We start from the raw sequence: 27,774 nt of genomic DNA on the forward strand, positions 1-27,774 counted from the left end.
CCAAACAAGGAGGGCATTCATGATGGCCATCATAAGGGTCCATGCGGCGCCCCTGCCAAAAACAACTGCCAGGCCACTGTTTTGTCTTTTTCATGTCAACTGAAACTAAGCGGCATTACTCAACAGCTACAGAATAGCTGAACAATGTGAACCAGTAAAGCAGGTTGCTAAAAGCTGGCCACAAGAAGATTAAATAAATGTAATTATCCTGAAACTACCCACTGATGAAGGCTGTCTGTCTCTATGATATAGAAAATGAATATAATTGAAATGGACTCCTGCCATAACCTCTGTTTTCCCTGAAACCATCCGGGAGAACATCCAGGGGATGTAATAGAAATGGCAAATTAGTCCATGTAAATAAATATTGAGGAAAACACAGAAAGGAAAAATAACTACAAATGCAAACTTATACAAAAAGACCTCCAAAACAACGGAAATTCACCTTTTTAAAAAATAAGAAAAAATGCACACTAGACACATGGACAACACGACATAAACACCCTTCAAACTCATAGCCTGGTTGTTTAACCAACACACAGATTCAACCTGGATTGAACTCTGTCGATTGGCCCCACACTCACTGCAGCTGTACGGGAAGGGGAGGGGGAGGTGAGCAGGGACGTGCAGTGTTACAGAGGCAGGGGCTGAAATCCCGTAAGAGGGCACTTTTGAAAATAGCAGATCTACAAACTCACAACACGTTGCGCTGCGACGCGTTGAGAGCTTATAGATCAGCTATGTTCGGGTCGCAACCCAGCACTCTTTATCTACTGGACACAGCATATCCAGTAGATAAAGAGTGGTGGGTTACGACATGGATTTCTAAACAAATTACTTATAGTTTAACGCAAAATGCTGTGTTCCAAGTTCAGGAGACTTCGGAAAAAAGCTATTCTCCTGCATGCTGCCTTCCGGAATGGCATGGAAAGAAGTGGCATTTTTGCATCACTTTCACCGTAGTAAATGCTGCATTCATGGTTTGGAAAGGGCAGTTGTTTTACATACTGGTAAAAGGGCAGGGGCTCAAGTCCCCTTTGATGTCTATGTGTGCACGTCCCTGGAGAGAGTCGAGAGACACAGGAAAAAGACAAAAACAAAACAAAAAAACAGCTGTAACAATCAGAATCCCATGCGACTGATGCAGGCCAAGGGCAATACGTACCAATCAGCATCTAACACAAATAATAATAACCAACTTAATCTCAGGAGGAGGAAGAAAGCAAATAATCCCAGCTGCTAAGCACAGAGGTAAAATGGGTCATTGTGAATAGCTTTTGGTATATCGAAGCTGACCTCCGCATGAAGGAACTAGCCTTGGATCAAGACTACCATAGATATGTATTTTATCATTTAAATCAATCAAAAATATCCAAGCTATCCGCTATGCAACTCACAAAAATAAAATAAGACCCCTGCAGTACCCACTGCCAGCCCAGAGGTGGCAATTAAGTAGACTATAAAGCTATTTAACTCTCACTTTGTAGGCCTAGTCTACTTTTTATCTGTAGGCTTTGTTTTATGTGTATTGTTATTGTATACTTCCACTGACATTTTTAAATACAATCCTCAGGGACACCCATAGAGTATTAAAAGGATGGGGACACCTGCTGTGTGAGATACAGATTATTGACAGAGAGGAGTCTTGAAACATAAATAACATACTAGCCTTAGCCTACAACTACACAATACATACCTGCAGCACAGAGGTCCCTTGGGGCGAGAGAAGGAGGCGTGGTCAGGTGGATGGACGTCATGTGTAAATTGATATTGGTATGGATGGGATAGATCTGTGTGCGTGGTGTTGTAGGCTATGGTTGTAGGCTACTACTGTATTCTCTAGGAGGACTGGTACGCCATAATTCAGTACTGTGCGGTCAGCTGTGGTGACAGGCTGAGAGTGCGGTCGAAATATTCAATCAATACTGTACGGAGTGTACGCAGCAGTGAAAGTGCGTACGTGGTGATGACAGCCAACGCCTGCTGTCGCCTGCAAGCCGCTAGAGGTTACTATTTCGCAGGTATGATCCATGCAGATTCCAGTCATATTCTCTTCCTCCCATAATAACACGCACGCGGCCACACGGCAGCAGTAGGAGGATCCAGGGGGTTGGTTACCTTTGATGTGACTCGATCACAGAGTCACTCACGACAAAAAGGGGTTGAACTTGAAACCCGGGTACGCGAAAATCGAAGCTCGGTGCACCGGGTTGCTGGCCGGGGAATGCGGGGATGCAGGGGGGGAAATACGCGAAACCCCCCCCCCAAATACAATCGGAAATCAGTGACAGAGACCTGTCCTGTGTGACTGTGTGTGATTGTCCCCGAGCTGCACAACATCAACAGCAGTGATCCGGTACTACCCAACCCCCTTCCCTTCCTCTCCATTTGCATTCCTGTCTCTTTTTTTTCACTCTCACTCACTGTGTCCAGTTGAGACTTGTCCTCTTCTTTTGACTGCGTGAGTGCATGGTCCAGTATAGAGTATAGTCCGTCTCTCTTTCTGTTTATACTGCTCACAGTCACACATCATCACACGTAAATATATGATTTATCAGCATCAGCATAATAAAGGCAATTAAATGAAGTAATGAACTAAAAGGAGCCAACAAAAAAGCCCCCTTTTCCATAAAGTTTTTGTCCCCGAAGAATTATGCTCCCTAGTCCCTAGAGTGGCTGCAGAGCATACATAATTGGGCCAGGGTGCTGCTAGAGTCAGCAACAAGAGGGAGGGACTTGAGAATACACAGACATACTCCCATGTTCTAGGCATCGGGATAGAATTTTTTTACGAGACTGTTGTTTAACCGTCTTCGTTGTATCTTTTTTGTTTAATCAAAACAGGTCCGAAACGGACGATGTTACTTCTGTCGGATGACTCGTCGGAGTAACCACGCTTTGAAGTGAAAAGTAAGTATAGCCTATAGGCCTGAACAACTTCTATAGATAGATGTCAGCTCTTTTCTTTGCCTCGTTTTAGCCAGCCGCTATATGTAATGTTTAAATCTGGATAACTGCAGATTAATTGCACAGTAGGCTATTGATTAATGCACACAAAGTCATTATTACAGAATCGGGAATGTTGTAAAATGGGTTGCCAGAGTCACTATTTAAGACTTGCGTGGATTTGTAAATGTCGCTGCTGCTGCTGTGCTGTAATCTGTAATGGGTGGAGAGTCGAGGGACGACAAAACTGCGCATTGAAACTTTTAAAAGCCCAAAATTGTTTGACTCACTCACATTGTCAGTGACAGTGAGTCTCACTGACAATGTGAACTGTAAGAGTCCTTTAGGGTTAGGCTACATTATTTGGTTTAGTATCCAGTATCCTTTTTGTCTAGTATCCTTTATGTAGGCTACATTTGGTTCTGAAAGGTAGGTTACAGAAGAAAATCATGTCCTAAAAGGCAAGCTAAATGTTCATCTTGATCAGTAGCCTACAGATAATAAGGACAAACTTACATTTACTATTTTTTTAATGATTATAGCCTTATGTTAAACATATCACATAGATTGGCTCTGATTAACACATTTACAGTATATTTTTAAAATTTGACTTTGATGAGAATGTCATGAAATGGCTATAGTCTATGTTAACATTTCGGCCCAATCCAGATTCCAGATTTGATTCATTTTGAACAATAATAAATAACATCATGTATTTTAACTCACACAGGGCATCTTTAAATTATAGGTCTTAATTATTTTTTACATTTTTTTGTCCAAGGCAACGACGACAAAAAAGTTGGCCTACTTTGGGAAGTCTTTAGATGTGACTTTCTTTTTAACCACGATTTAATCGTCTCTTTTCTATTCATCTCTCTGTCTCCGCCTCCCTCTGTTTCCCATATGGCCTGGTTGCCCTGGTAACAGACAAGTACATTCAGCCAGTAATATGTGCTTAGATAGAAAAGTTGTACAAATAAAACCTTTGCTCTTATTGATTGCTTAACATCTGCTACTTTTTATATTAAATAGATCAGTCAATACATTTTTGGATGGATTTTTTAAAATGTCATAAGGTTAGAAAAGGCCTGCTGAACAAGAAGCCGTTCATTCTTCATCAAACACATTTTAAATTAGATCTAAATGAGTACATGGCTTAGAAATGAACGATGATGACAGTGTCGTAGTGTAGTGTAGGGGTGAAGTACTGTACTGCACATTTAGAGAGAAGTACTAAACCATTTCCTATTCTAGATTATTATCCTATTGTGCAATTTCATCACTAACAAACCTTCTGAGCTGCAACGTATGCTGTTGGATGGTGTGGTACTTGTGTTGCTGACGGGAAAATGTGGCATGGAATGAGTACACAACACTGGAGTCTGGACTACACTAACTGCACCACCTAAACGTCTTTATGCTACGAGTCTACGACTTGCTGGAATAATTTTTGTTTCATTTAAAAGGAATCGAGAACCAGAAAAGGTTGAACAGTGCCTGAATTTCCACAAATGTACAACTTCCTGTTCTTTTGAATTTGTCCCCCAGGGCCAGCACAGCTGGCAGAGACGTCGGTGCGATGGCCGAAGTAGTGGAAGAAGTGATAATGGCCAGCAGCTCCGAGGGACAGGTTGTGAATCGAAGGCGCTTTACAAGGGACTACACTGATCTGAGCCCGGATGAGATAGATGGCTTCATGGTGAACAAGGGTGAGAATAATGCAATCATCATAATAACTGCATTTTATTGAAAATGTCTAATACTGTATGTTTAATATGTACGCGACCTTATTCTTTCGGTCATGACCCACACTTCATGACCATGGTCACTTCATGACCATTCGCCTAATGTGTTTTAGTAGAAATTGCGTAGTTTTTTGTCGAGCGACAATGTGTCGCCGAAGTGTAAATCTGCCTGTCTCTCCATTGTCCAATGCACAGATGGCAGAGCCTTTATGATGGTACATCAACTTTTAAAAATGAAGGAAGCGGGTATCCCTCCACTACTGCCTGACACCCCAATCACCTGCAGAGTGACCAACACAGAGAGATACACCACGCGCTCCAAGGTCTGCAGCAGTTGTTTTCAACATACTGTATAACGATGACCCATAAAAAGATGTACAGTATTTGCTGTAATTCATTGCCACTGTGACTGTTGAATTGTTACTACTTTCACTATAGTGTCATTTCAATAAGGAATATCTGAAATGGAACGTTTTGTTTCTTACTAGTATATTTCTAATAGAACAGTGCTGTTAGGGCAATAATTGATAACAATAAACTTTTACGGAGCAAACACTCAATGATTATTATCGGAATGTAGGGATTTTAACAGGATAAAAGCTTTTATCCAAAACATATGAATACTCACAGAACCTACAACTACCCTACTACAATTTATCCTATAGAACAATTTTGATCATATCAATGCTACAATTTAATGTGTTAGTAATGGCTAACTCAGCTTAGTAATGACGACACTTCTGAAGTTTGAGTGTTACAATGATAAAGGGTTAATGTACAGTATACACAGTATATTAATACAGTAAATGTACCATATCAGCAATTTCCCCACAGTAAACTTCAACCCTTTCCATAGCAAACCAGTATGCTTGTACCACGTTATCGATTCATGGGTTCATTATCTCTCCCAGGTCCGTGTCTGTACATTGTACACAGTGAAGCTCACACATGGCCACTTCACCTGGACAGTCAAACGGAAGTACAAACATTTCCAGGAGCTGCATCGTGACCTTTACAAGCATAAGATGATGCTCCACTTCCTGCCTCTGGGAAGGTCTGTGTACTTACTGATGTAGCATGCTGCTTATCTTAGTGATGCAAAATCAAAAACTCTGACTTTGCAGAAGGATATTTGTTTAATGGGGAGTGGCGCTGCTGATGTCGGGAGTGATGACTTGTTGTGATTTAGCATTTAGTTAATGGCGTGCGCATTCAGAACATTCAAATTCCACTTACAGATTTGCGAAAGAAAGGCAGCAGCTGAGGGCCATGTCTGAGGAAATGCCCAGCCTACATGGGAGCGAAAGGATGAGACGCACCTCTAGCAAACCGGTAAGATGCATACATACCCCTGGCCCTCCAACACAAACACAAACACGTCCTTGATAACAGAGATGGGCAGACATACATAGAGGTTACCTTACGTTACTATACATTATTACAAACATTAAAGTTTGAAGAGAAGGTCAATTGTAGTGGCAAGGAATGTTGTGTATTTAATTTCAAACACTCCACAAGATGTAGAAATATTTTGAAAACAGTGAAGTTTAAAAGCAGTTGATAGGTTTGAAGATTGTTACGGCATAAATATCCAATATACGTGAGTGCTTTGGACATGATATCCACAGCTAAATATCCAATATTTGCTCGTAAAATGTTCGGCGGACACAACCCCTAATGCTGTCTGTCTAGGCCGGAGAGAGAGCGAAGTAACACAAGGCATTTTGGAGGAGCACAAAACGAAAGATAAATGTATTGCCAACAGCTCAAGTCAAGTTACAAATAGCCAAAAGTTTAGCACAAAGACGTCAGGGTGTCCTAGGCAAAAACAATAAACCAAACCCCATACTGCTTAAGAAATAAACAAATATAATAATAAATATAAAAGAATAAAACACAGTAGAAGATGGAATAAAACAAATGGCAGCACAGCCCTATACCACTGTACTCCAAACGGTAAACACACAGTGTACAGATATGTGTTGATATCGGAATGTAGAGGAGATCTTGAATAAACAAGAAGGTGGCCGCACACACCATTAGCCAGAGTACCAATATTTATTAGGACAGCAGGTAAGAGCGGTTAAGCCTTCATCAGGGAATACCGGGCACATAATGGTTCACACTTAAATATGGTGCCAGAGAGTCATGCAACCAATCAGAAGGGGGTAGGGGAACACAGGTTAAATAAGACCTGTCCCTGTGATGTGAGAGGTAGGGATCATGGTCATGTGGTGTCTCAAGTTCACATACAAGAGTTTATCTCAACAATGACTATAAGGCCTCCTAAGAGGCTCTGGAATAAACATTCCTTGTCATGGAGACACTACAATGTATCTAAGAATTACAGCAGAAAAGCAAATGTGAAATAAAGAACCATATAACAGCGAAATCTATACAAAAATAAAATACATAATTAAATACATTCAATGGAATCAATATAGAAAAAAATGTATTGGATTAAATACATGTACTGGCAATAGACCTGAATGCCCGTCTATGGAGTCGGCCTATATACATATATAGGTCACCTGCAGGTGAAAAGGGGGAAGGCGGCCATCACAGTTAGGGTTAAAAGAAGGGTTTACCAAAGATTCATTAAAAGGTTAAGTATTAAAGGTACAAAAATATTTTAATTGCATTTTATTTTTTACGAAAAGGATTTGAGGTTGAAATCTACATTAAGGCCAAGGGGAGATAGTGTTTTAAGGGAAAGCTTCGCGTTTAAGCAGAAGCTGATCAACCTGTCCTCCTCTTCTAGATACAGACACTTTTTCTATGCCTATATAATGTAGAGAGGATACAGGGTGGTTGGCTTCCACAAAATGGGCGGCAACACAGGATATATAATATTCTTGCACCGAATAGTGCTACGATGCTCAGCTATGCGTGCTTTTAATTCACGCGAAGTCATACCTACATACGCCTTGCCACAAGGGCATGTAAGAAGGTAAATGACAGCCCTAGTTGTGCAGGTAATAATGCCTCTGATGGGGATATTTTTTACCAGAATGAGGATGCTTAAATTTATGACATTTGCGAGTGCTGTTGCATTGGGCGCAAGAGCCACATTTATAGTTGCCGTTAGGAATAGGAGCCAATACACGTTGAGTGGGGGGTTGGGACAGGGGGTAAATCGGACTTGACCAAGTGATTTCTAAGACTCTGACCACGAGAGAAAACAATCAGAGGAGGTTTGGAAAAATAATTATTAAATAATGAATCCGATTGTAAAATATGCCAGTGTTTTTTTATAATATGACTGAAATTTTCAGACATTTTAGAGTAGGTAGTAGAGAAGATGGTTGACTGAGTCTTGTTTTCTGACTGTCTGTGAAATAAATCAGTCCTGGGTTTATGATTGATTTTGTCCAGGGCGTTGTCAATCTGGGTATTGGAATAGCCGCGTTCTTTAAATTTAGCCTGCATATTTATCAAATGCCGGTTCAAATCCGTAGGTTTCTTGCAAATACGTTGCAAAAAACAATTGGCTATACGGTAGGCTGTTTTTTAGATGTAGAGGCCTAGAGGGTGACAGCTGTCAGCTCTCAGTAGGCTTTTTCGGTCAGTTGGCTTGGTGTAGAGGTCATTATATAAAACACCATCTTCTCCCCTGCAGATCAGTAGATCCAGAAAGTTCAAAGAATGAAAATCAAAAGACATCAGATGAGTCAGTTTCAGATGATCTGAACATGAGTTAACAAACAAAAAAAAGTTATAAAAAAGTTATACAAGTTCTCTTGTACCATTAAACAAAATGAAGACGCCATCTATATATCTTTTCCAAAAAGTTATATTTGTAAAAAATGGGTTTTGAGCAGGATTGAGAATCTTTGATTTCTCTAGGTACCCAACATACAGGCCTGCGTAATTAGGGGCCATAGGTGACCCCATCGCTACACCTCTCTTTTGTAGAAAATAGTCATTCCTGATATTGGAATGGACAAAAGAACAAGACTGTTGAGCTTCTCCCAGGCTTATACTGTACCTACGAGCTAACACAGGCTGGCTGATTGCCAGTAAGGTCAAGGGGCTGTCAACGCACAACACACACAAACTTGTGGCACTGAGTCACAACATGTGGCACTGAATTTCTTGACGGGAAGTAGCTCATAACATGTCTACACTGAGTCACAACCTGTGGTAGGCCTACTGAATTTCTTGAGAGGAAGTAGCTCATATCTAGCCTGGCTCCAGCCCTGAATCGCTATAGCCATGTTCATTAAGAAAATATGTTCTGGCGATTCAGAATAATGAAGTGAAGCGAACTTTAAATTCAGAGTGTCATGCTAGCTGTCTCTAGACATGTCTACAGTGGAAACGGTGAATATAAAGTGCTCACCCCCCCAGGCCATGGCACGGATGTTAGCATTTTGCATGGGTGGGTATTAGTCAGTGTCCATTTTCTCAAAAGGTTATAATGTATCAGAATGCAATACACCTCTCAGCCGAGCGGCGCGTAGTTGAAAGCATTATGGTGAAAACTGAGAAAATGCCCGGCGGTCGGGGAAAAAAAAGCTTTTTATTGAACATTACGGAATGCACGATTGCTAATACCCACCCGAGCAAAATGCTAACATCTGTGGCCCCTGGTATTTTAAATCTGAACATTTATGTAGAGACGTTACATTGTAAATGTAGCAAGGTGCCCAAAACAGAGTGAAGTAGCGTCATGGCAGTCAACAACACAGCCACACAACCTTGCCGTTTAAGTGCAGGTTTCAGCTTGGTAATGCACCCTCCAACAGTTTTCTGGGTGTGTGGAATCGTGTCGCTGGTTTATAGACACCATCGCGTTATCCTGGTATTTCTATTCTTGCTAATAATGAAATAACATTGGCAGATATGGCAGGGCACGGAAGCTTGTCTAACTATTTGCTAGCTCAGCAACGGTTTCTAAGATGGCGTTGGACAATTGCTTTTGGGGAGGGATTTAGAGAAAGGTCTATTGCAAATTGCGGCTATTGCCACCCTGCCATTAACTTAATGGCAAGATGGCCGCTGTGTGCATATGGTCTGTATATATATATATATATATATATATATATATATATATATATATATATATATATTAACAGTCCCATAAGGGCATCCTGTGCCATCCAGTTATCATTTTGTTCATAAAAATCACACCTGTGTGAACCGAGTGGTGCAACTCCCCTCTCTCCAGCATCACATTCAAGCATAGATATTTTAAAATAAAATATTTCAGATACATTATTTTGATATCTTATCTATACTGACGTTGCATTTCTTACGGCTGATATTGCCGATGCAGTACCAATATGATGACCAATTAATTGTTCATCCCTAGTACAAGCCCTGCAGTGTGGGATTCAGCTTCAGTGTGTCCACCTTTCTGTTTTCACTCTTGCAGAAATACCTAGAGGAATACCTGAATGGCCTGTTGGAGAACGCCTTCTGCAGGAACGACCGCAGCATGGTGAGGGTCATATTAATGCACACATAACCCTGTCCTCTTCGCCCAACCCACGCACGCACGCACTAGGGACGTGTAAAATTGTCAAATGAAAATCGATTACTGTAATTCACTATGGCGAGGGTCACATTGTATATTATAATGCATACATACCCTGTCCTCTTCACCCACCCACGCACGCTCGATTACTATCATTCAATATTAACGATTAATCAATAGTCAACGGGCAGCCATTCTTTTTTTTTTATTAATAAAAGATAAAAAAAGCCTGGGGTCCACCTATGCGTTCTATGGCATAGGCAGCTCCAGGCAGGATCCGCCGGGAGAATATAGACGCAGATGCGCGACATGAGACTAATTAATTAGAGCGACGGGGAGAGAGAGAGAGAGAGAGAGAGAGAGAGAGAGAGAGAGAGAGAGAGGAGTGTCAATCAGCAGAGAGTGATTGACATTTGCGCTAAAAACGTCTGGGTTTCCGAGGCTAGGCTAATGATAACATATACCATTACCATCAATACCAATAGTGCAGGCCTGTAGCCCTGTACTCAACATTGCACCATATACAGTAGCATTCAAGTCACCTGCAGTAGGCCTAAGCCTAAGCTAACGAAATAAATGGTATCCTCTAAAATGTAGTTACTGTGGGCAGGGTTTGGATGCCAATATAACCTTTTTGTATTAAACAATCGATTTTGATCCTATTAACTATTAGTCGATTAATTGGACCCATCCCTAGCACGCACACACGTACTCACGAGCGCATGCAGCATACACACACACACGCACACACACGCAGATACATTTATTTTACAATCAGCAAGCTGATATCATGACCTTTTGTCTTTGTTTCAGCTGGAATTCCTTGATATCAGCGCACTCTCATTCATCACTGATCTTGGGTCCAAAGGCTTGTAAGCACGATAAAACAAATATTTGTGTGTGTGTGTGTGCGGGCGTGCGTGTGTGCGCACGTGTGCGTACATGTGTGTGTGTGCGAGAATGTATACAGTATATCCCAAATAAATGCATTGAGAATCAAGCAATGTTATACTATGTGTTATACCGCTATGTATACGTCACTTTGTCTCAGGGAAGGGCCCATCTCCAAGAGGTCAGGGGGTCACCGTATCCAAGGTCTGAACTGCATCGGCCACCATCAGTTCTGCTTCCGTTGGTCACGACGCTGGCTGGTGGTCAAAGACTCCTTCCTGCTGTACATGAACCGTGACAACGCCGGCGTGGCCTTCGTCCTGCTCTTTGACCCAGAGTTCAAGGTTAAAGTGGGACGGGCTTTCACAGACACCAAGTATGGAGTCTGCTTTGAAAACTTTGCTCGGTAAGTCAGTTGTAATAATAATAATCTTTATTGTCCCGAGGGATATTCGTCTTCACAGTCTGTTCAAACACCCACATCAAAAGCAACACGGAGCACATGACACCAAGACAATACAAAAACATCAGTTCCCCACAGTATACAGAACCATCCTATCGGCAAACAATAGTTTGTTTAATGCCGCGATGGCTGAGGGAACTAAAACGGACCTTTTTCCATGGCAAGGTTCTGTATCTTTGTCCAGATGGCATGAGGTTAAAGAAGCGATACAGGGGATGTTATTGATGTTGTTTAAATACATACACCAAGAAGGGCTTTAGCTGGAATACCACCAGTTTAGTACTGATAACTCCCAAGTGCATGTTTAGTTGTGTTGTGGAAGGACACATCTGTGAGTAGGAGGCTAAACTTAAATCGAACAATCATAGGGCAATCTGGCATAAAATAAATAAAAGACAACATGCACAATATTCAGTACAGTCTGCCGCAGGGTGTCAAAATGACAGTTTCATAATACGTTTTAGCTGACTGATTATCTATCTGGTTATTAACCCATTCTGACCTGAGATCAGATTCTAAAAATGTCTTGTACATCCCGACAGTTTTCTGAAAAAGCTATGTTTCTGTGTCAGTGCTTCTTCGATTTTTTCAAAAATAGCAGACCTACAAGCTCGTAGCGCGCCACTCGGTGGCGCGCTATGAGCTTGTAGATCTGCTATTTTTCAATAGCATAGCATAATGCTAACACCAAAAGGGCTTCCCGCCCAAAATTGGTTAATTAGGTATCGGCTCTAGACAGGCCATCCTGTTTTATGGATAGAGAGACTTGGGTCATCAGTCATTGGACAACCTACCGGTAATAGAAAATGTTTTACTTCTCGCAAGAGTCTTTATTGTATTTGTATGTGTAAGGGCATATGAAAAATAGATCTCAAGTCAAATTTCAGTCAAATTCATAGTGCATGCAAATGTATGGCAATAAAAGATCACTTTTATTGCCTATTTGCATGCACTATGAATTTGACTTGGTACTACTATGAACGGCTCTTCACAGAAGTCAACCCAATCATTTATAAATAACCGTGTCACACATGGATAGGGCCTTCCAAGTTCAGTTACAAGATGAAAGTCAAACTCTGTACTCTGTAATCAGGGTGGAGTGATAGTCCAGAAGTGTCCTGTCCAGGAGACATGAGAGGAAGGGTGCAAAACATTTTAAGTGCTGCTATGGAACAGTAGGCAGTGCAATTGAAGTCATTGATGGGTTGTCCAAAGATGGTTAACAAATTGGTTTGACAATTTAAAGTTTAATAAGGCAGCCATGGAGATGATAATCTAGCCAAGGTGTCCCGGAGACACGAGAGTTAATTGTGCAAAACACAGTGGTGCCACCTAGGCTCCTAGTGGCACCTAGGCTGCTAAGCCAGCCTGACGGCGTGTAAAAAAGTGTGCAAAACATAGTACAGTAAGTACCATGTGCAGAGTGCAGACTTAACAAAGAATAGTGTGCATACATACCACATTAGGATTCCAGTAGCTTTCATGAATGGTTGGAATGCTACTTGGAACCGAAACAAATCACACAGGGTGAGGCCAAGTGAACACAAAGCAGTCTGTGGCATCATGGGGAATCTTCCTTGTCAGACAAATTCTTGGATCGAGTCTGCAGTGTCTAGACTAGAAAACAGGGAAACTCTTGGACTTACTTCAATACCTTTTATTGTTTAATAAAGGTAAATGTTGTAAATTAAAGTAATATGAAGCCATACAGTACAAGAATAATGCAGACCAGTTTAGGTATTCCTCAGGGTGTGGCTACATTGATTTTGTGAGCACCTTGCAATCACCTGGACTGGAATTTACCTTATCTCAAACCACGATCACCCGGTATTTTTTGTTCTCGGAGTCTGCGGTGTGTTGTAATCAGGGTGCAGGATCTGTCAACTGTTTTCTCACGGCTCGCAGCGACCTCTTTAAATGTAATCTTGGTTCAACAAGGTATCCCGTAACAAACACAGTATGTTTTCCAGAATTAATGTTATTCTGCAATTGTTTTACATGTTTTACAACGTTGTTGTATAGTTTCATTATATAGATATTCCACTGTTACGTTATTAGCTTCCGCATGTTTCATGATAAATGCTTTTTATGTGATGTATTCCCATGCTTTTTTGTTCTTGCTTAATTCAACAAGGTATCCCGTAACAAACACAATATTTTCAGAATTAATGTTATTCTGCAATTGTTTTACATGTTTTACAACGTCGTTGGGTGTGTTTGTGTTTGTTTTGTTCAGAAGTCTGATCATCAAGTGCAACAGCTACAGACAGGCTCAATGGTGGAGTCATGAGATCAACAGGTTGGCAGACGCCTGTGATTTCTTCAAAGTGCAACGTTTCCAGGGGTTCGCGCCGCCACGGGAGGAAACCCTCACCAAATGGTTAGACCCATGTAGTACTCTGTGTGGTATTTGCCTTTGCCTGCCATTCTCCAAGCGTTTCCTTACAGTCTTTCTTTTTTCTTTTTTTGAGTGGTGCAACCACTCCTACAACCAGCAATGTCCACCCGTTTGTGTACGTCAATGAGCACCAGTGGTGTACCTGTTTGTGTACGTGTTTGTGTACGTCAATGAGCACCAGTGGTGTGCGCATGCGTGCGCACCGTGTGTGTAGTGCCGTGTGCGCACGCACCCGCACCCGTTCGGTAGTTCTCAAAGTAGTTCGTCATTTCCAAGCACTTCAATATGTTTAAAAAAAGAGTCTACAGTACAATAACTATAACGATAAATGTGTAGTTGCACCACTCAGTTCACACGGGTGTGATTTTTTTTTGTGTGTGAGAACAGGTACGTGAACGGAAGTGGTTACTTTGAGGACCTGGCCAACGCCCTTGAACAAGCCAAGGAGGAGATCTTCATCACAGACTGGTGGTAATTGTCAGAGTGATCTCAGTGGTGACCTAAGAAAGATACTTTTTGGTACACGTTGCATGGTAAACATAGGCTACATGTAGCATGTCGATCAGAACGTAGAGGGATGGCGTAAAGTAAACGTGTATGATGTATCAACTGATTGGCGAGTGTTTCGTTTCTTTCCCTGTAGGCTCAGCCCTGAAGTCTTCCTGAAGAGACCGGCTACTGACACCAATTGGCGCCTGGATGAGATCCTCAAACGCAAAGCAGTACAGAATGATCTCTCTCTCTCTCTCTCTCTCTCTCTCTCTCTCTCTCTGAACCCTTTTATTCTTATTTTTAAATTTGACAGAATTAGATTTCTCACCGTTTTTCCTTTTCTTCCTGTCCACTCCTTGCAGGAACAAGGCGTGAAGGTGTGCATACTGCTTTACAAAGAGGTGGAGCTAGCACTGGGCATCAACAGTGGCCACAGCAAGAGGACGTTGATGAATATGCACCCCAACATCAAGGTTCGTTTTGCGGTCTTATACTGCCATATTATGTGTACGAGAAAATCTACTTGGGCTTGAATACAGAGAGTGCAGAGCTGTCAGAGGCCTTCCCAAAGTCTCAGAGCTCATTTTTCATTGACATACCTGTACATAATATACAGGGAGTGAGAAACACCAGCCCGTCTTTAACTCTAAACCCCCGAGTATGAATATGAGCAAAATGGGGACGGGGGCACAGTCGGTAGTGCTGTCGCCTCACAGCTAGAAGGTCCTGGGGGTTGCTGTGGGCGCTGGGGGCGTGTTCTCTCCTCCACGTCATCGGTGCCCGTACCCGAGGCGGGGTTGGCGAAAGGGCCTTTTTCTGTGTGGAGTTTGCATGTTCTCCCCGTGTCCCCTAGGTTAGGTTAGGTACCCACACAAAAAACATGCAGTAATCCTGGTCTCTAAACTGCCTCACCCTGGCCAGCCTGATGGAGGGGAAAGGAACTGGTTGGAATAACGTGTTCCTTCCACGGAATCCACGCGCTACATCCAGCCAGGGAAACTCCCCCCCCCCCCCCCCCCCCCCCCCCCCTGTCGGGTGTAAAGGAGCAACTTGGACACTCATGCATGAAGGAAGCTTGTGAGTTCAAGTCCGTTGCTCTCCCCAGGTTGGCGGAGGGCGTGTAGAGCCCAGGATCACATTAGATAATTGACACAGGGGTGAATAATGGGTTACAAAATGGTGGGAGATATATATGAGCAAAATGTGAATGTGGTTACTGTCTTCTATCTCCTTTCTTATGTCCATTAGGTAATGCGCCATCCTGACCACGTATCATCCATTGTGTTCATGTGGGCTCACCACGAGAAAATGGTGGCCATTGACCAATCGGTTGCCTTCGTTGGGGGCATTGACCTGGCGTTTGGGAGGTGGGACGACAGTCTGTACCGATTAACTGACCTTGGTGTTACGGAGACGGTTAACACTAACCATGTGTTGGAGGCAGAGCCAAAAGATGACACCGACGTAAGAGCTATTTACACATTTGTGTGTTGCACTATGTTCTATTTGAGCCATATATCACTACAGTAGGAATACTCAATTTGACATGAGTATGCTCATAGTTATTTATTAACCGCTGTGTTCACTATATCCCTTTTTTACTTAAGATGCTAAAAGATAAGCAGGATAATGGGTTGACGGAGGTTCCAAAGGCATCGGAGCCAGAGCAGCCAGTCGATGAGAACCCTGAGGATCTGACCGGCAACAGTAAACTGTGGCTGGGAAAGGATTACAGTAACTTCATTAACAAAGACTGGACCCAACTGGACCGACCATTTGAAGGTATTGTTTCTGTGCCCTGTTTACATCCCAATGCATGCACAGGCCTTCCGCCTCTCATACTGTACACACAAATACACGTGCGCACGCACACACGCACGCACGCACGCACACACACACACACACACACACACACACACACACACACACACACACACACACACACACTTGCCAAAGTGTGAGACTGTCATCTCTTTTCTTTCTCAGATAACATAGACCGCACTCTGGTGCCTCGCATGCCCTGGCGAGACCTGTCGGCAGCTATGCATGGCAAAGCTGCCAGGGACGTAGCCCGCCATTTTATCCAGCGTTGGAACTTCACCAAGGTCATGATTTTTTTTTTACAAACAAAAAAGTATATAGTTGTTTCTGCATTGGACATGCTAGCAGCTACATGGAAATATGTTGCTTTATCAAATTGGTTTTGTCTCCTCTTAGATCTTTAAGAGCAAGTACAAGGACGACTTCTACCCCTGTCTTCTTCCCAAGTCTCAAACCACAGCTGACGTGATACCGATTACTGTGCCGGGATCAAGGAAAGCCAAAGTACAGGTATTTAATGCACGCGCACGCACACACACACACACACACACACACACACACTGACCAAAGTTAAGTGTGGGTCGGGTATTGCATAATACTATTGGCTCTAGAGGTACAGTGACTGCTGTGGAAACGGTCAAAGTGTCATTGAGCAAGACACTGAACCCCCAGGTTGGTACCTTGCATGATTAGCTCCACCATCAGTGTGTGTGGACGAATGGTCTTCACCATCGAATGTGGTGGACGAATGGTCTTCACCATCGAATGTGGTGGACCAATGGGCTTCACCATCGAATGTGGACATTCTAAAGCACGTTGAATACAGGCACTCTAGGCCTGGGCCGTGGCTCAGCGGTCCAGGCACCTTGGCTGGTAATCCAGTCTGGCAGTGTGCTGCGGGTTCGACTCCCGGTCCCGACGGCCTTTACCCCCATCTCTCTCCTCATTTCCTGTCTGTCCCTCCATAAAAAAATATAAAATAAAGGCGAAAGCCACAAAAAAACATTTAAAATAAAGGCACTCTATAAATGCACTATTTACCATTTAATATGGTATGTCTGGTCTTGGGTTGGATTTAGTTGTTATGATGTTATTTAAGTGTTGGGAAAAGTATGTAAATTACTAAATTCACCTCATTGTGACGTCACACCGGGGACAATTTGCATAAGTCTGGCCATGCCAGGGTTATGTAAATTAAGCCTTTGCACACCTATTCATTCTCTGAAAAATGTAGCATGAACTGTCATTAGGAAATCCATAATGGATGAATAAGTGTCCAATGAGCCGGTGTACAAATGACTATGAAAATGTGTGTCATTTTAACCACTTAAACGTTCTGTTCTTACAGTTACAACTGTATTCAGACCGCTTTTTTCCATCTACACCAAATCTCTTCGCCAAAGATAGCCGATGTACAAGCTTGGCCATTTTTGGAGAATCTTCCCCTCAGAATAGGCATGCTGGGGTTCAAGAGGTTCATGCAAATGTTTTTATTATATTGGAACAGTCATAATCAAATCAGTTGACAGTCAGCTGATTTCCAATATTCTTCCGGTCTGAAGTAGCTTCTTTCTTATTATAAAGCTGTATTCCGTAAGTTTTATGACCTCTCCCGATGGAGTGAGGTAATTGAGATTGTTGTTGTTGTCAGCGCGACCTCAAATTAATGTTTTATAAGGCTCCGAACATCGTACAAAATGACATCATTGCAGAGGAAACAGAGGAAATTCAATTGCCTTGCCAAAGGTCTTGCACCTCCAAGTTTTTCTAACTAGCCAAGAATGTTCCTTCAGAACACATGGTACACATGCTTAATGTTCCTTCAGAACACATGCTTAATGTTCCTTCAGAACACATGTTACGCATGCTTTGTTATATCATTGTATTTCCCCAGCCAACATTCAAGCCAGTTTATGGTTTCAGCATTGTATTCAGTGGATGTGCTCTACTAGTGTTCAGCACTCAAAGTAGTGCTCCATCGAGTATAAAACTATTTTGGCCTCGGAGAGTCTGGTTTCGGCAAGTACGCTGCCAGCTTTGCTGTCCATGTTTTGTACATTTGAATAGGTAAGCACTCGGGATTGTACTCTGTAGTCACTCTACATCGTACAGTAGGAGGTAGCTGAGAACAAACCATTTTGTTTGACTTGTCAGTATGTCATAACATAATTTTCCTTGGACAGGTCATTTTCTAAAACTTTTAATGATATTGTATCTGATGACAGTTCCTTGGAGTAAACACCAAGTGATTGTGTTGCTCGAGTCATACTGAATAACATAAAGGCAGTTAAGCTAAATGCCTTTGTTGCAGGCAGTTAAATATGAAATATAGCACCCTTTAGCTCCCATGAGCAGTTGTTCCCATGCCCTTTGACGTCATCATGCAACAAACTCTGTTCAATGTATGAACAACAATAACCATCTTCACAGTCTGCAATGAGGACTTTATTAGACATTGGCTTAACTCTCACTCACTCTGTCTGATTGAGATGCTTTTAAAGAATGTACTGCTCAGCAAGTTCTGATGTGGTGTTTTTCTTTCGGGGTCACGACGGCTATTGTTGTGTTTGTTTGTGTTCTTGCATCGTGGGTGTTGGCCTGTAACCCTAAACCCTACATTAGCTCTCTTTTGTGAGGTGGCTTAAGTGCTACCCTATTGTGCTGTGCTGCTTCCTTGTCGAGGTGTCCCCGGCCACCTCTATGGACAATGGGAGAGAGAGAGAGAGAGCACGTGGTTCCATGTTAATGTTCTTCAGGAGTTTAGATGCATGCATAGCCAATGCAAGAGTATCGACGAGTCAATTCGCCTACAAGTCAACGGTACTTGAGTAATGGAAGTGAATAGGGATGTGACAATGCATCGTGAGACGGCCACAACAAAAATCACACCCGTGTGAAGTGAGGGCACTCTTGTCGTGTCATTCTGGCCAATCACAATTTTCCCTCCTCACCTTCATCTTCAATGTTTGTGTTTACACAATGTTTGTGTTTGCACAAACACTCAAAACTAGTCATCGGTGGTGGTAGCAAAACAATGTTTGTCCTTTAAAGCGGGACATAGGAGGGGCTTGCGCCCCTCAAAAAGTGTTTTAGCGCTGTGGGCATGTTCTCTCCTCTGCGTCATCAGTGCCCATACCCTTAGGTTGGCAAAAGGGCCTTTCTGTGTGGAGTTTGCATTTCTCCCTGTGTTCTCTACCCCTAGGGGGGGTGCAGTACTTAGTTCAGACTAGTCATTGGTCCGACAAACGACAACCTACCTCAAACCCTTACCTAACCATAACCCATAACCGCAAGCACGGGAGCAGCGCATGTTCGAGCGGTTCCCGCATGTCGGACTAATGCTCCGTCAGAATGACGTGCAGATCCCCCCCCCCCCCCCTAGGGTAGGTACCCTCACAAAAAAACATGCGGTAATCCTGGTCTCTATACTGTCTCCCCCTGGTCAGCCTGATAGAGCGGAAAGGAACTGGTTGGAATAACATGTTCCTAACTCCCCTCTGTCAGGTGATAAGAAGCGGCCTGCTCACTCCTCAGTTCCGTTTTGGGGCTCTCCCCAGGTTGGCAGAGAGAGAGAGAGAGTAGCGCCCTAGGATTACACTTTAGGCAATTGGCACCGGTTGAAAAAAATGGGTTACAAAAATTGTGGGATTATATTAAATAAATAAATCAATCAAATGTGTGATGATTTAAATCGGTGAATCAAAATATTTTATCGCGATGCTCTTAGGAACTTTATCAAGTTTTTTTGTTTGCTTGTTCTCTGCCTGAACTCGCTAATATATACGGTAAGTATGTCATACTGCGTCGGAGTATAAAGTAGTCTTTGTCAGTAAAGCTGAACCTCTGCAGTGAACTGTGTGTACAGTTTATATGACGGTGAACAATGTTTCTAATCTGGTGGAACGGTACAGTACGTCCGACTAGGACTCAAACCACGCCGTGTTTATTTTGGGGTGGCTTCCGTAACCATAATAGCCTGTCACTCTAATTTACATTTTGTTTCACTTGCATTCTGTTTCACTTCATTAGAATTATTGTATCTTTAATGGCGGTGGCAAGCGATTCACAGGCTATAATATAACCATATCCTGACCTACACCTACACCATTCGTAGCCGATGTACAAGCTCCAATGAGTCGCAATTGAGGCTATTTTTGTTGAATCATGTATTGCCCCTGAATAGGGGCGCTAGGGTTCTTAAGAAAACAAAGTCTCTGTGTGTGTGTGTGTGTGTGTGTGTGTGTGTGTGTGTGTGTGTGTGGTGTGTGTGTGTCAATTCTGTCAGGTTTTGCGCTCTGTGGATCGTTGGTCTGCTGGAACCTGTGAGGACTCGATCCTCAGAGCCTACATTCACACAATTGAGACCAGTGAGCACTACATCTATATCGAGGTACTGTATTTTAATTCACTGTAAACATGAAAACACACAGTTTGTGGTGACAATAAGCACCAGTGTTTAATTTGTCTATGCATTTCAGTGCTTGCGGCACCTCAACAGTAACAACAGAGATTTGCTTGTGTTAGATGTCGGACTGCATTTGCCATCATTTGCAATAGCATGTATTGACCTAGTCCTGGTGAATGCAAAGTGCATCCCTGACATCTCTGATTAATTGCATAGCATTGCACACGTGCAGCTTACATGACATTGAGGGAGACTGCTGCTAGCCATGCCTGTTTGTAATCGTAAGGCAGCGTTATGAGGTGTTAATGACATCACAATCACAGCTTGGTGCTTTCCTTGTCACCATTTCAGCTTCCCAGTCATTCCAGCTCTTCACCTCATACCGAGTGACCATCTGTTTCTCTTGTTTTTTCCAGAACCAGTTCTTCATAAGCTGTGCTGATGGGAAGAGCATTCACAACGGGATCGGTGATGCAATTGTGGATCGAATCCTGCGTGCGCACAGGTGTGCAGCCAGAGTCCCTCTGTTTATATTCACAAGTCTAGTGTGGTAGCGTTGCTTCAGATGGCTTATGGCTATTTTTGACTACAAGAACTACTGCAAATGACCTGCATTGTAACCTTACTTGGGCCTTGCTCAGGAGCTATAGTGTAGTTCTATCCCTGAGTTCTCAGAACTCGGAATTTATAATTTCAAAGGTTTTCAAAAAGTCATGTTCGCAAATGCGACAATGTTTTTTGTTATTAGTATTTTTGAGATGTATACCTCTCCCCTCAGGGATGGTTCTAGTGGTTAGAATGGAAATGTCATAGAACTTCACAGATTCTGGAAGGTTTCACGTTTATGGAAGGTTCTGGGTTACCCTTCAATGTAAAACAAATGCAACAATGTTTTTAGTATTTTTAAGATGTACCTCTCCCCTTACCCTTCATTGTCAAAAAGACCTATTAGTTATGTTTAGACTGTAGGCTGAGGTTATCATCTTAATCGGGCCCCTAGTGTATTCAAGTAACACTTAATAACCGATAACTAAACTGCTAACTAAAATAAAAGCAACAAGCCTTACTTACTTATAATTTTTTGTTATTTCAGTGAGGAGAAGAAATACAGAGTGTTTGTGGTGGTTCCTCTTCTTCCTGGGTTCGAGGGAGACATCAGTGAAGGAGGTGGAAATGCCATTCAGGCTATACTTCACTTCACCTACAGGTGAGAGTTACTTTAGAAGCTACAACCTGTTGGTCATCATGGCTCCTGAAATACTTCTGGATGGTACACAAAAAAAAGTGCTGAATTTGGGAATTTGAGGACAAATATTCTCATTGGCTATGCCTCATTGGTCCTCCCAGATCTTTTACCCTGATCATCTCTAGTCTCAGGTAGCCAGACACGCCTGGGGAAATCACCTTGACTCATTGATTAGAAAACCAGTCCTGATAACTTCCCCCAATATGAACAACCACCCCTGAAGTCTTTGCATTGGTTCTTCAATAGTTGTTATTTCCCCCCCCCCTGAGTTGTTTCCACCCAGTTAAAAAATAATAATCATTACATTTAGATGTCCTGGGAGATCTCTGATTGGCTATGTGAGACTACTTCATGCCTTAACACAACCACAGTACTTGAACCTAATTGGTACTAGGCTCTGGGTGTTCATGCAATGCATTGTGGGAATGATACTTACCGTTCAGGAGCCATTACCTAACTTGTAATATCAAGTTATTACATTTGCTCACTACCATCATCTCTTTTACAAAGCCCAACATTGTGGCTTACTCTATATTAAGCAGTATTAATATCACATATTTGGTTTAGTTTATAATGGCTTTTAATGTTTTAGGACTATGTGCAGAGGAGAACATTCCATCCTGTCGAGACTGAGCCATGGTGAGTTTCCTGTTGTACCTGCTGACACATTCGACTCAAAATCCATCTTACATCAGAAAATGCCACCTAACCATGTGTCTCTCTCTTTCTTCTTGCGTTGCTCCTTTTAACTGAAGCTACTGTCAAACAGGTCTCAATTCCCATCCTTAACTAGCCCCTCTTCTTTTTACATTCATGTTTAAAGTCAATATTGTAATAACAACAATCCTTATGTTCCTCCAATTTAATCTTTAATTTTCGAGCTGTCTAAAGCAGTCCAATGAATGCTTCTTGTCTCTCCCAGTCAAGGACCAGTGGACCGAGTACATCACACTGTGTGGACTGAGAACACATTCCCAGCTCTCAGAGTCTCTCGTCACAGAGCTCATCTATGTCCACAGTAAGACCATCATTGCTGATGACCGTCGCTATATCATCGGTGAGTCACACGTGGAACAAACCCATTCATAGGCATTAGGCAGGACATCACAGTAACGTTGAATCACGGAATCGCAGTCAAGATTAAGAATAGCTCAAGGGGGCACAGCCCCTGGGTTCGATTCCCGCTGGGGATGCCGTGGACGCTGGGGCGTGTTCCCTCCTCCGCATCATCAGTGCCCATACCCGAGGCGGGGTTGGCGAATGGGTCTTTCTGTGTGGAGTTTGCATGTTCTCCCCGTGTCCCCTAGGGTAGGTACCCTCACAAAAAACAGAAGTAATCCTTCTTTCTTTCTTTCTTTCTTTCTCACCTTTATTTATACTTGGAATACAGTTGAGGGCAAGCCCTCATTTTCAACGTAGCCGAGGTTACAATACATAAAATACAGTCACAAGATAATACATCAAACAACATTATAAATCAGGGTCAATTACAAAGGAACTTTATACAGAACAACCATCAGTAAAAAAATAAATCAATTGAAGCGGGAGCAATCGCGGTGAAAAATATTCTGGAGCATTCCTTTGAACTGACCGAAGGATGGCAGGGAGCTCCGGTTTTAAGGAGTTTTGGAGTTCATTCCATGAAGTTGGGCCATTGACAGAAAAAGCTGTCTTGCCCAACTCTTGTCTGGGCCTGAGGAACGTTGAGCCTTAAATCACTAGTGCGGGTCTGATAGGTGCTATTTTTCAGTTGAGTTCCATCATGGAACAAATATTGTCGGCGAGCATCCCAGCAATGGCTTTATAGGTGCCAATCTCGCCTCTCAGTCAGAGAGGATAAACCTGAGTTCTCATAAAGTGCACAGTGGTTGGTACCATAACTATCACTAGTAGTCCACCGCAAGGCGGAGTGGTAGACAGTGTCTAGCCGCTTTAAAATCCTGGTCTCTAAACTACCTCCCCCTGGCCAGCCGGGGCGCCCAATGGAGGGGAAAGGATCTGGTTGGAATAACCTTAGAGGGAATAACGTGTTCCCTCCATGCGCTATGTCCGGCCCGGGGAAACTCCCCCTTGTCAGGTGAAAAGAAGCAGCTTGGACTCCTCATGCATAGAATGAAGCATGAGGTCAGTCCACTGCCCTGCAGGTTGTCAGAGGAAGTGTAAATCGTGGGATAAAACCCCCCCCAAAAAAAAGAATAGCTCAAGTATTCTTTCAAGAATTAGTCGTATAATAAAACCCTAAGGAAAACAATTGTTGTCAAAACATTGGTTATCCTTAAAACGTAATAAAATGTTTTTTGCATCGTTGTTACGAGCTGTGGGACCTTCTCTTCTAAATAGAAGAATTAGTAATAAAATATTGATTCAGTCATGCTTGACAGGTAGGTGGCAGCTGTTGAGATTTAAAATGTGTTCCTACAGTGTACAGTGGGAGTAATGACAGTTCTTATCTGTGCTATTTGCTTACACAGATTGAAGTGGAAGAAGGAACATGCGTAGATGAGAGAGATGGGACTTGTATTATGCAATAGTTAATGCAAATAGATTCAAGGCATGTCATTATTGGCAAAAGTGTTCAGAAATGTTTAAAGAAATAGCTAATCTACCACCTCACAACGGGTCTCATCGCAACATGCTGTGGGCTTATACTGTAGATCGCCTGTTTTTGAACATTATTTAATAGAGGATGTGCACATGCATAAAGTGAGTGGCAAAGTGAGTTTAACGTAATGTCGTTTAATCTAATCAGACAGGACTTTTCTGTTTGGATATATGGAAGGAAAGGCTGAGCAATAAATACATGCTGGACTTTGTGGTAGTGGGTAAAGGTGAACATGACCGCTCATTTTCAAGAATAAATTGTAATAAATGGATTCCGTTTTGGAATACTGGTTCCCAATACCAGAGCATCTGACTCTGTAATAAGGGCTGTTAACCCATTTTGGGCTGTTAACCCACTTGTAGGTCTGATATTTTTGATAAATTGTGAAAATATGCCTCAAATCTTTGAATATATATATTATTACAGACTTACAGAGTGAACATTTTAACTCAAATCTTCGTCAGGATTGTCAGGATTTTCAAGACATCTTTTAAACTTCGACGTCAGGCCTAAATGGATTAACGAGAGAACATTCCACTTTGTGTTTCCATAGGCTCGGCCAACATCAATGACCGCAGCATGTTGGGCAGCAGAGACAGTGAGCTGGCAGTGTTGGTGGAGGATGAAGAGAGGGTCGCCTCCACCATGGGAGGAGAGGAGTACCAGGCGGGACCCCTTACTCTTGCCCTGCGCAAAGAGTGCTTCCGGTGAGGACAAAAATAGTAGTTGCGGTAGATTTCTTTTCTCTTTCAGAGTTTCAGCGATTGTGCGACAAAGCATGAATTAGGCTTATCTGTATGCGTGACTGAAGGATTACAGGGAGGGGTAATCAGGACTTTCGTGTCACAGCTACACATCTAACGGACAATGAGATTAGCAATAGGCTCCGTGCATAACCGTAGTTCCAGCTCTTCAGAAGTCGGCAAGACATACCGTTTCGTGTTCCAGTTCATTTTCCAATACCTTCATTTGATTCGCTCCGCAGCAGCTAAAGCGTGAAAGTGTAATTTGTGTTTCCAGTACAAACCAATCAAATGCAACTATATGGGCAAATTAACTAGAACAGGAAACGGGAATCCTGGGACTATACAGCAATGCACACATTGTTCACTGTGAGGCTGGATGATCAAAATATGCAGAGCTTTCTGTGTATGAGAACACACATCTACAGTACACTTCTGCACAACTGTAAACATGTGATGTGACGATAAGTCTCAAGTATATGTCCTCTGTTTTCTAAAGGAACTGTGCAAGAAGACTGTTTATAGCAAGCATTGTTTTCATCTGTTGTGGAACCAAATGTCATTTTGTAAACCACTTGACATTTGCCCAACTTTGGTTGGGTATAGACATACTCTGATGTCTGAACCAAAAGATAGGCAAATGGGCTCAATGAATAATTGTAGTCCCAGGCTTTCAGAAGGTGCCTGGTATTTCCTGTTTTAGTTCATTTTCTCACAGTTTTGTTAGATTGTCTCAGCAGCAGATTTGAACCGGAAACGCATGTGAAGGTGGCATAATCATTTATTTCTGGTTCAAACCTACCTCCAAGCCAATCAAATGAAGCTATGGGAAAATTAAGTGGAACAGGAAACAGTCATGCCACCTTCCAGACACCTGGGACTACAGTTATGCTGCACAGATATTATTGAATGAATTTAGTATTTGAGGGAAGCAAGTGGGTGGACAGCATTTTTCCTAGTGTAAATCACATGCTGTAAAAATGGACCCTGACATCCTTGTCTATTTATAGTTTCTTGTCATTGGCTATAGTTTGAACACACTATATTGAAATCTTTGATAATATTTACTGTATGTTCCTATCAGGGTTCTCGTGGGAGCGGATTCAGACCCCAATATCAACATTGATGATCCAATAAGTGATGAGTTCTTCTTCTTGGCCTGGAATGCATCTGCTAAAGCTAATGCTGCAATTTATTACAAGGTAATCTAATAATGAAACATGAAGTGCTTACTGTGTGAATGTGTACTATTTTTACGTTTTATTTCCATGCAACCTCTATTTTTTTCTAAATCCTTCTCTGTCTGTCTGTCCTTTTGTGGTTCACGGTCTTCACTGTGATGCTGATCCAGGTCTTCAACTCCCTGCCCTGTAAGACAGTTCACAACATGCGAGAGCTGAAAGAGCATTCCGTCAAAGAGCGTCTCTGTGACACGGACCCCGAGCAAGCAAAAGAGGAGCTGAAGGCCATCCGAGGTCTGCTGGTCCACTTTCCGCTCACGTTTCTGTCTGACGAGAACCTGCTGCCTCCACTGGGCAGTAAAGAGGGCATGGCCCCCATAGGACTGTGGACATAATGCTTGATTTATACTTGGAATGCACAGCATTCCGCACAACCGAAAATGGCAGATCTACACGTTGCGTTGCGACACATTGTGAGCTTGTAGAGTTATTTTGAGTATAAATCGACCACAGACAACACAAGGTCAATGTCAGTACTCTTATCCAAGAGAGGGACTCCTAGATCCCAGTTACCTCACTAATCATTAAACAAAATAAAAATACTATGACCAATATTATTAGATTTCAAGTGGTCTATAGATTATATTCCATAATACCTTTTACATAACATTTTAACACACTTTTTTGTAAAAGCACATGTATTTTTTTTATTTTCCTATAAAACTAATGACGGTACTCTAACATAACCACTGAAATGTGCATTTGACAATTGATCATTTGCTTTAACTGTAGATTATTTGTTTTAAAATAGGTGTTTATTATGGCAGTATCTGCTTTATAAATTCCACAATGCAGTCTGAACCGACTGGTTGTGGTGCAAAGGCCACATACGTGAATGTGTGAGTAAGAGGAAGGATTGGAAGGTTGGATTAGAAGTCAAGCATCTCGGATAACTGGGGAACATTGTGTACATTTATTGTGGCAAGGTTTGGGGTGGCTGGATCTCTGTTATTTCTCTCTCTTTTTTCCCTCCTTCCATGCGCTTTCTTTCCCTCTTCCCCCATATCTCTCTCTGCTTCTCCCCTCTCTCTCTACACACACACACACACACACACACACACACACACATGCTTCATTTCTCGCTGCAGTGCCAGCAGATCTGTCAGAACATTTGTGGTTGTTATGGTGATGAACAAAAAGCTGACAGGAGTGTAACTGAAATAAAGAGTAGATTGGACAGAAACAAACAGAAGGTTGATAAAGGTGACTTCCAAACCATGTATTGGAAGAGACTGTATATTGGAAGATACTGTGTTTGGTGAGTGACAGTTTCTATGGAAGCAATGTCCCTTTTTTATTAGT

General features: G+C 42.4%; 1 protein-coding gene across 3 annotated transcripts; it reads left to right on the forward strand.

The window, feature by feature from the left end:
- Positions 1-1,755: 1,755 nt before the first annotated feature.
- On the forward strand, positions 1,756-27,709 carry pld2 (phospholipase D2). 3 transcript variants are annotated; one of them, XM_080780838.1, is made up of 25 exons: positions 1,756-2,021; positions 2,845-2,910; positions 4,495-4,655; positions 4,887-5,014; positions 5,603-5,745; positions 5,930-6,023; positions 10,069-10,134; positions 10,984-11,042; positions 11,222-11,467; positions 13,761-13,904; positions 14,310-14,393; positions 14,566-14,644; positions 14,777-14,887; positions 15,663-15,878; positions 16,022-16,196; positions 16,401-16,519; positions 16,632-16,745; positions 20,521-20,625; positions 21,057-21,145; positions 21,734-21,847; positions 22,479-22,525; positions 22,809-22,943; positions 25,042-25,195; positions 26,316-26,433; positions 26,583-27,709. In XM_080780838.1, the coding sequence occupies exons 3-25, from the start codon at positions 4,526-4,528 to the stop codon at positions 26,805-26,807; spliced, it is 2,895 nt and encodes a 964-aa protein (XP_080636964.1). In that variant the 5' UTR covers positions 1,756-2,021; positions 2,845-2,910; positions 4,495-4,525; the 3' UTR covers positions 26,808-27,709. The 3 variants fall into 3 exon arrangements, with proteins under 3 accessions (XP_080636964.1, XP_080636963.1, XP_080636962.1); XM_080780837.1 differs by lacking the exon at positions 1,756-2,021 and adding an exon at positions 2,231-2,356; XM_080780836.1 differs by lacking the exon at positions 1,756-2,021 and having other exon boundaries at positions 2,754-2,910.
- Positions 27,710-27,774: the final 65 nt, after the last annotated feature.

The sequence above is a fragment of the Protomyctophum bolini genome, assembly GCF_963924005.1.
Source record: "Protomyctophum bolini genome assembly, chromosome: 13".
Classification (NCBI taxonomy): Eukaryota; Metazoa; Chordata; class Actinopteri; order Myctophiformes; family Myctophidae; genus Protomyctophum; species Protomyctophum bolini.

Bases quoted from the DNA above. Each gene is read 5' to 3' on its own strand.
- pld2 (XM_080780838.1), top strand. From the start codon at position 4,526: ATGGCCGAAGTAGTGGAAGAAGTGATAATGGCCAGCAGCTCCGAGGGA. The intron at 14,645-14,776 runs GTACAGAATGAT...CACTCCTTGCAG, and splicing joins AGATCCTCAAACGCAAAGCA to GAACAAGGCGTGAAGGTGTG. The intron at 20,626-21,056 runs GTACTGTATTTT...TGTTTTTTCCAG, and splicing joins AGCACTACATCTATATCGAG to AACCAGTTCTTCATAAGCTG.